The sequence below is a fragment of the Priapulus caudatus genome, unplaced genomic scaffold, assembly GCF_000485595.1.
Source record: "Priapulus caudatus unplaced genomic scaffold, Priapulus_caudatus-5.0.1 Scaffold157, whole genome shotgun sequence".
Lineage (NCBI taxonomy): Eukaryota > Metazoa > Priapulida > Priapulimorpha > Priapulimorphida > Priapulidae > Priapulus > Priapulus caudatus.
In genome coordinates, this window is record NW_014577218.1 from 236,381 (window position 1) to 246,283 (window position 9,903).

Sequence of the window (9,903 nt, forward strand, 5' to 3'; positions counted from 1 at the left end):
GGCTTCTACCATTATATCTGACTACTGCGCAGGCGTCAGTGCGTGCGTGCGTGTGTGTGCGTGTGCGTGTGTGTGTGCGTGCGTGCGTGAGTGCGCGTGTGTGCGCGTTTCTGCACGTGCGTGCGTATGTGTGTCTGTGTGTGTGTGTGAGTGCGCGTGCGTGTGTGCGTGCGTACGTGTGTGTGTGTGTGTGTGTGTGTGTGTGTGTGTGTCGGGGCCCCCTAAACAAAACCCTGATCGCCACCTAACACCTCTGATCCCGCTACACCCTGATCCTGCTACATCCCTACGCGTTGTACCTTATGCGTACGTGTAAGACATCCGTAGTCATCGTCATCGTCATCGTCATAAATCGTCATCGTCATCGTCTCGTCATCGTCGTCGTTTGCTACTGTAAATGAGCGGCGGGATGCCTTCCTACTCGCCACGCTGGCGCGTCGGATGTTAACCTGGCGGCGGTTAAGGAGGAGGAACGCCGACAAAAAACAGCGCCGACGTGAGAAGCATGATCCCACCAAATTAGGAATGCTTGATCTCGTGTTTCCAATTGGTCCACCATGGCACCTGTTACGTAAGATAAAAACATTATTCAACTGTGTTCAAAATGACGTGATGTAAAACAGTCAGGTGCCACCTCGAACCGTGTCTTATTTTATCTCTATGGAAGCACAACAGGGAAGCTTTAAGTTCATATGTAGCTGAAACATCCCACAATCTAACTACCCTCACTCAGTATGATAGAATGTGTTACCGGGGCATAAGGGGCCGCATGACTTGCAACAACACCGGGCAAAGGTTGACTTCGATCGTCTATGAAGATTCCCCGATCCAAACAACAATCTACGTGACGGAGGCCCCGAGTAGTGACACCGAACTTCCAAGTCCGTACCGCACAGCTCAGGGACCGGATTACAAGCTCGCGACGCGGCGCCAAAAAAGAATAGCGCAGGGCGGCGGCGCACTAACCGAGTCCGCTCGAAACGCGATGCGGCGCTTATTGAGACAGCACGTGGAGCTGCGGTTATGGATAGCCACAGTGAACGGATGAAGCGTACTGCTGACATCTCGATATATGCATAGCTTGGCGACTGTCTCAATTCGGAATGCCCAGTTTCCAATCCGTAAATTGATGGCTGCAACATCAGGTATGGACCTTCGCTACAGCATTAAATCGCACATCCGCCGTCACGGCAGTACAGGTGCTAGTTTCTTGATGGCTGGCCGCTGCTCAAGGGCCTGCTGTCTTCTTCCTCACAGTCCCGCCGGTTTGTTTTCGTCGTTCCTACAGGAAGAGGTCGGAACAGCATCCCTCCTAGCACCATGTCAATACACACCCCGGCGGTTATGAGCAGTGCACCGTGGCCCAGGTAAGGAATCGATGAATGCAACGGTCACCATTACGACGAGCGGATCCTAATCGTACCATGCAGAGTGAGCGCATCGACGTTAGCACGGACGCCAGAGGCGATACTTGCGAAATTAACCGGACAATAGCAATGAAGGTGTTAAAAATTGAAACGCCATCCCAAAGCCTGCAAAAACAATCAAGTGATTGTTTTTCTAGAGTGAGAATCACGAGTAAGAATATTCTTTTAGGCGGAACACGGCATTGGTGCAGTGTCATGATATCTACGGTAACGAGTCATTATTCCGTGATGGGATATGCACAAGTAGCAAGTTAATAACTACACACACAACACACACACGACACACACACACCACGAACACACACCCACACAACACGCACACACACACACAGCACACACACACACACACACACATACACCACACATGGCACATACACACCACACACATACCCACATCACACACACATGCAACACCATTCACCCAGCACACACTGCACACATGCACACACATTCACATTCCACACACACACACTACACACACACACACGCGCGCGGCAGCGCGCGCACACACCACACACACACACACGCACACGACAGGCGCGCGCAACACAACACAACACAAACATTGCACACACACACACACAGCACACGGGGCATCACCACACAACACTCCACACACAGCGGCGAGGTCCGCACACATCACAGTCAACACACAGCACACACACACATCACACACACACACACACACGAACGCACACACACACGCACAACACACCTGCACACACCTATCACACACACGAAACAACACCGCCACACACGTACACGCACACACGCACACGGCAACACACACCGCACAACGCAACACACGCACACACCAGCATGCACCACGCACACGCACACACAGCACATATATAATATATATTATATATTAGATATATCAGATATATTATCTCAATTGATTAGTATGCACCACACAAGTTTAGCTAGGCGTCTGGCAAACTGAAGACTGAAAATCTCTAACATAAAATCTTTGATAATCAACAAAAATGACACAATTACGAAAGTAAGAGTTACACGAATACATAGCTTTGTATGTGTGTTTGAGTGCGTATGAAACATCTTACCTGTGAGAGTGGAATAGCTAGGCAAACATCACTGATATATTTGTCAGCACTTGGGCTGGATGCCCGAACTCAAGACGTCAGCCAGACCTCCAACGAGCCGACAACCTTCCTGATGCCATACCCGACAGCTAAGACGCGCAGACGCTTAACTGACCTGACAGATATAAATGTTGCAGGAATGTGCATTCAAGCGCATGGCGATGTCAATGTAAACACAGTGAACACCGCGATAACATTATGTCATAGACTTAATTAAATAGCTATATGCTATCCATATAATGTCAATTGTCCCAAGGGGGGCTGCACACCCACACACACACACACACACACACACACACACACACACACACACACACACACACACACACACACAGCTAAAATGATTTTTATGTTGGATGAAATATTGTGTTTTTTAGTTAGATAACGAGTAATGGACGAAACCGGAAAGTAGACAACGCATTAGTATAGTTGGTCGAGAAATCCGTTGTGTGAGGTTAAGGTTGCTATGATAGCAATCAGTACTTTTGCAAGCAGAGGGGCAATGAAGCAGTACGTTTGACACCCAGGAGCGAATCCAAATGGAGGAAGGGTCGAAATAGCACTTCCCTGCTTTGCGATTGCAGACGTGATTCGTACAATACTTTAGAAGAAATAATTCTGTCAAAATCGAGCAGATTTTCCGCCCTGTTTCTATGAAAGGATTTTTTTTGGAGACCCGCCTTCTCTACTTCTCATTCTAGGGTGCATGGCGTCGTATCCGAATGAAACCGGCAGTTAAATAGCCACTACACGACAAGAACTCGCGATTTCCAAACGCATTCGATCACTGTCGTCACATCATCTATCCGAGAAGTGATTTTTTACAGTAGTAGCCTGGCCCAGGCGTTTCTGCGTGCGTCATTGAATAGTAGACAGGGGTTTTCGCTCTCAACCTACTAGTGAAGAACGTCGTGTGTCACGAGGGACGGTGAAACCAAGCCAATATATTTTCGTAAAACATTCTAGACAACACAAAACATTTCGGTGCATACAGCTACAATGGTTTCAGAGAAATCGAACGAGAATAAATATAAAAAAGGTAAAAATATTTAGGATAAAACGACGATTTAATGTAGCTTCATTTCAAATGCACAAAGTCTACAACATATAACGTAGAATCGTGATAGTGTGACGTAAGAGTGTACGTAAGAGTGACGTAAGACGTAAGACGTGTGACGTAAGAGTGTGAGACAGCGCTGAACACTATTTACTATCGCACGTGTACGCGCACCACCATAACAATAATTACCCCCCCCCCACACACACACATATTATACAATAAAATCACATTTTAGGGTCAAAATTCCAGAGAGCATAAATCTATAACAAAAATTCTGGGCTTAAAACCGCTCTAGGCTCTACTGTTTCCAGTCCCAAACCGCTTCATATCCTCTTTATGCTTTCTCTCATGCTTTTCTTCTACGATTGTCTTCGAAGCTGATAGGGCCTTTTGATACATCTTCTCGTCCAAACGGTTTTTTATCAAATTTAGCATACTTTGACTTTGAATAGGATCCCGACCCTGAACCTATCAACGCCTGAACCTGGTACCCCATGAACCCTATGGCCCCTAAACCCATTGGTACACCTTCAGCAGGTGACCCCTCTGAATCAGGCCCTCCGTTTGAACCTGGATCCCTCTCCAGCTGCTGCATCTTGGTCTCTCCATCCCATTGAGTCATCACCACCCTGGGGGTGCTAAGGAGAGAGCCTTGTATGCGGTGGCACCCGCCAGTGAAAACAGTGAATCTCTTCACTAGCCCACTAGGCCAGTAGCCCAATAGGGCACTCGAAAATTATTTATCACCATCCTACAGTTGAACAGGCACCCCCTGAACCTAACACTCGTCTCTCAGAAACCGACAGCCCTGAATATTCCATTGTTATCATTATTCTCGGAGTCATTTAAGTTCGCAGTAATAACAGGTTACCTCTGAATTACTGAATAGCCGACTGTGATACTAAGCAAAATTGATCACGACTTTAGAAATATTTCCTTATGACAGAAGCACTATAAATTTAGTAAAAAATGCAGAGAATCAGGCGAAATCTACAATTTCAAGACACCATGCTACTTGTGCCCTAATATCTCAGCACAGGTGTCTTCATCATTTCCCATAAGTAGACATTCCTTCTACTTTAATGTTATGCTTGTACAATTCGTTGTAATAAACGCAAGGCAGTTGGTTCTCATGATATATATTACATACATACAGTAAATGACGTTCGGGACGTGTTATACAGTGTTCTTATAGACATGTTATACATGACATCGTGAGGCATTGCCTTATCATACGTTACATCGCGAGTGCATCACAGATGACATAGCTTAATCAGTTACTAGTGGGTACACCCCTAATCCCGCTACATCCCTGATCCCGCTACACCCCTGATCCCTCTACACCCCTGATCCCACTACACCCCTGATCCCACTACACCCCTGATCCCGCTACACCCCTGATCCCACTACACCCCTGATCCCACTACACCCCTGATCCCGCTACACCCCTGATCCCACTACACCCCTGATCCCACAAGAGATAGAGATAGAGAGAGCGAGAGGAAGAGAGAGACAGAGAGAACAGAATAGGACGTTCCGACAATATTAGCGGGTCACTGGCACACTGCCATGGCAACGCCTCCGAATGGGCGCAGCAGCTAGAAAGGTGGTGGGGCGGGGTTTCTGTCAGTGCTTTCGGCACCCTTTTTCTCCCAGAGAGGAATTTTGAAACCAGTTTTCTTTCACGTATGACTCACGTCGTTGCGATGCGAGAGAAACTATGTTTTTTTAACTCTATCGAGCGGTTGCGCACGGTTGTAGAGGATACATGGCGGTAGACCCACCGTCACATAGCCTATGTGCATTAAAAGCGACTCATGTGTTTCTTTTGATTAATCGTATAATTTTATATTACCTAGGTTAAGTACATGCCGAAACTAGTATAGTATAAGCCGAAAGGTTTATGCAAGTAGGTTTATGCCAAAAATAATATAAATTGTGTTGAAATTATACATTCTGTGTAAGGTGCAGATACCGATAGTTTGACATGCACAATATATATCCCGAACTCTCGGCTTATGTAATGATATATAATTTTCCTGAATTCCATTCGACTGTAACATATGGTAAGATTTATGTTAGCTCATCCGTATTATATGTCATAGGAAATATGATTTATCATTTACTCCCGATAGCAGATGTTCATAAGAAAGAAAAGAAGTTCAATGAAAAAGTTCCAGTGTTCTAACGATTCTAATGTTTTAATTTTCATCAATTATGAATGTTTCAATATTCACCAATTATAATGTGCAAAGTCTTCTGCAATTCTACGTGCCAAGTATATGCTAAAGTTAACGTTATTTAAAAAACAACAACATACATTTAAAGGAGATAATTAAATATCCAATTACCCGCGCAGGCAGTCGCCAGTAATTGGATATTAACAAGACTCCATAACAGAAATTATTTTTTATAATGAACTAAGGGGAGATATTATTTGCCCTTATTATTTACTTCTTATATTATGAATGACAATCACTAGGTCTCGCAATTAGAATGATAGGCAACATATAGTATAGCTTGTACGGTATACGTCATGGGAGATTCACTCCGGAGATGTATAATTTCACTACATGTATAATTTAAACGTCACTTGGCTTGCGCGCATCCAGATCAGAAAGTCTGTTACATAAGTAAATCTTCATGGATTTTGCCGGCCATGAACTAGGTTTTCGTAAGACGAATTCTTCCAAACGAAATGGTATTTAGTTAAACGTATACATTTAAAGTAGAGAGTAGCTACCCGCTAGTACCTTGATATGATTAATGACTTTCGACAGACTTATTTTAAAACGATATTGAGCTCTAGCTTGCTAGATACCCACCGCAGGTATATTATAGACATAATCTCTCTACTGCACGGACGTATATAATTTTGGCTAAATAATCGTATTTTCGGTTGAAACCTGATTTTTTCACGTTTCTCAGACGACGATCTCGGTCTCGAAATCCCAAAGAACTAAAAAAAGAAAAACTATGTTATAAAAATTGTGATTTTCGAAAAAGAAAACGGACAGTTTGATACTATAAATGTCTAACACAATGCTCCAAACCGACATCCATTGAACCTATTGCCTGCCCTGCCTGTAACGTACCCCACTAATTTCTGCCCCCCTGACACCCCCTTGATCCCGGTGCCCCCTGATCGTAGTGCCCCTTGTTTCCGATGCCCCTTTTATCCCGGGTGCATCCGCGTTATCAATTCCTGCGTTATAAGGATACAGTCAGGGTTACGGACAAGTATCTCTGGTAAGGGGGTTACAACATAACTGCTCACCAAATTCAATCAAACACATATCTATTTAATAAAAGAGATGTCTCTCTACGCTCACGAAAAAATAACCATAAAAATTTATCACTAATTACGGCAAAAATTGTAAATTTATACAAAAAAATGTGGGGTTTTTCCACGTTTCTCAGAAACAGCAAAAGGTTGGGACCTAAAGTTTTAACCATAAGTTGTTCGTAGTATGAACTAGTAAACGTTCCCTGGATTTTTTCAATGTTTTATTTTAGAAGTTATGGCTCTTTATTTTACGATATTGTTGTATCATAAATAAAAAATGGAGATTTGCGTGCATCTTTTCAACTCATTTCCTAAAATAAAACATTTAAAATTGGGGAAAAAATTCCAGGGACTGATTACTAGTTCATACTATGAACAACTTGGCTTAAAGTTTAGGTCTCAACCCTTTGTTGTTTCTAAGAAATGTGAAAAAACATTTTTTGTATAAATTTACAATTTAAAGTAAACTAATTAGCAATGAATTTTTTCATGATTATTTTCATGGTGAGCGCAGAGAAACATCTCTTTTATTCAATAGATATGTTTTGATTGAATTTGGTGAGCAGTTATGTTGTAATTCCCTGTTGTAAGTACCTGTCCCAAACCCTGGCTATTTGGTAGTGGCAGTAGTGACAGCTGACTTTTCTACCAGCTATTACGTCGTAGCATGCCTCTCGTGATAAGCGAGACAGTCACTGGTGGTTATATATGAGCAGCGAAGATGCGGATCGACTTGAAATTTTAGATAAATAATTTAGAGCCATTCCCTTATTTGGCGACCGAATTTCAAATGTGGTATGACTCCAGAAGCTGAGATATCACTCGTGAGCCTGAGATATCTCTGAAATGAGCCCCCAAAACACAGAAATCAATGGAAATTAATGTTAGCTCCATGCTGTTAAGCACACCTGAACACATTTCAAAGACAAAAATGACCAACGCTCGCTGTGGCTACGCCACCTGACGGAATGTCACGAATACACAACAAGACCAATTTTACTTCTAATGCTTTCTAGACGTCCACGAGGCATTTAACTTGCGTGCATAATGCAAATTATTGCCTCTAGTGCCGTATTTTTGCGAAAAAATATGCGAAAAAAAGGCATTTTCTAGAGACGATATAGTGCAACGGTGAACAATTTGCGGACGCTTACTGTTGTACACCTCCTATAGCCGCGAGGATGAATGCACAACATATACGCGTGCATCCATCGTCATCATCATCGTCGTCGTCATCATCATCGTCATAACGCTGGCGCGTCGGATGTTAACCTGGCGGCGGTTAAGGAGGAGGACGCCGACAAAAAACAGCGCCGACGTGAGAAGCATGATCCCGCCAAATAGGAATGCTGATCTCGTGTTTCCAAATTGGTCCACCATGGCACCTGTTAACGTAAAGATAAAAAACATATTCACGTGTTCAAGACGTGATGGTAAAACACATCCACTCAAGTGTCTTTTTATCTCATGATGGAAGCACAACAGGGAAGCTTTAGTTCATATGTAGCTGAAACATCCCCACATCCTAAACTACCCTCCACAGTATTGATAGATGTGTTACCGGCGATAAGGGGTCCGATGAAACTTGCACAACCCGCGGCAAAGTTGACTATTCCTTCGATCGTCAGAAGATTCCCGACTCCAAACAAATCTACGTTGACGGAGGCTCCCAACGAGTAAGTGACACCACTTCCAAGTCCGTACACGCACAGTAGGACCGGATACAGAGCTCGCGACGGCGCAAAAAAGAATAGCAGGGCGGCGGCGCCACCTAACGAGATCCCGCTCGCAAACGCGATGCGGCGATTGAAGCACGAGCTGCCGGATATGATAGCCACAGTGAAACGGATAAGCGTACTGCTGACATCTCGGATTATGCATAGCTGTGCGACTGTCTCAATCGGAATGCCCAGTTCCAATCCGTACTTGATGCTGAACATCAGGATGGACTCGCTACCAGCATTAAAGCACACCGCCGTCACGCAGTACAGTGCTAGTTTCTTGATGGCGCCGCTGCTCAGGGCTGCCGTCTTCTTCCTCACAGTCCCGTTCGTCGTTTTCGCTACAGGAAGAGGTCGGAACAGCATCCCTCCTAGCACCATGTGCATACACACCCCGGCGGTTATGAGCAGTGCACCGTGCCAGGTGAAGGAATCGATGAATGCAACGGTCACCATCGGAGCGACCATCGTACCAGCAGAGTGAGCGCATGACGTTAGCACGGACGCCAGAGGGCGATACTTGTCGAAATAGTAACCGACAATAGCAATGGAAGGTGTTAAAATGAAACCCATCCCAAAGCCTGCAAAAACAATCAAGTGATGTTTTTAGAGTGAGTAATCACGAGTAATAATATTCTTTTAGCGGAACACTGGCATCGGTCAGGTCATGATGTCTATGGTATGAGTATGCACAAGTAGAAGTATAATATACTACACACACACACACACACACACACACACACACACACACACACACACAGATACTAATATACACACCACACACACACACACACACACAACACACACACACCACACACACACACACACACACACACACACACACACACACACACACATACATACACACACATGCACATACCACACACAACACATACACACACACACACACTGCACACACTTCACACACCCACACACATGCACACACATTACACACACACACATACACACACACACACGCGCTGCGCGCGCGCGCACACACACACACACACACACACGCACACACGCCGCGCGCACACACACACACAACAAACCAGCACACACAAACACACACACGCACATCACACACGTCACACACACGCACGCACACACCACACACACACACACACACCACACACCACACACGCACACACACACGCACACACACCACGCAACACACCACCATGCGACACACACACACACACACACGCACATCACACACACACGTACACCAACACGATCAACCACACACACACGCACACCACACACGCCCACACACACATGCACACACACCACGACACACACACAC

The 9,903-nt window shown here is 44.8% G+C and overlaps 1 protein-coding gene across 1 annotated transcript; it reads right to left on the minus strand.

Annotated features, from left to right (window-relative positions):
* Nucleotides 1-241: 241 nt before the first annotated feature.
* Nucleotides 242-9,175, minus strand: LOC106806390 (monocarboxylate transporter 12-like). The gene is made up of 3 exons (XM_014808315.1): nucleotides 8,438-9,175; nucleotides 8,149-8,261; nucleotides 242-449 (listed from the first exon to the last, which is right to left on the minus strand). The coding sequence occupies exons 1-3, from the start codon at nucleotides 9,168-9,170 to the stop codon at nucleotides 279-281; spliced, it is 1,017 nt and encodes a 338-aa protein (XP_014663801.1). The 5' UTR covers nucleotides 9,171-9,175; the 3' UTR covers nucleotides 242-278.
* Between the last annotated feature and the right edge of the window lie 728 nt (nucleotides 9,176-9,903).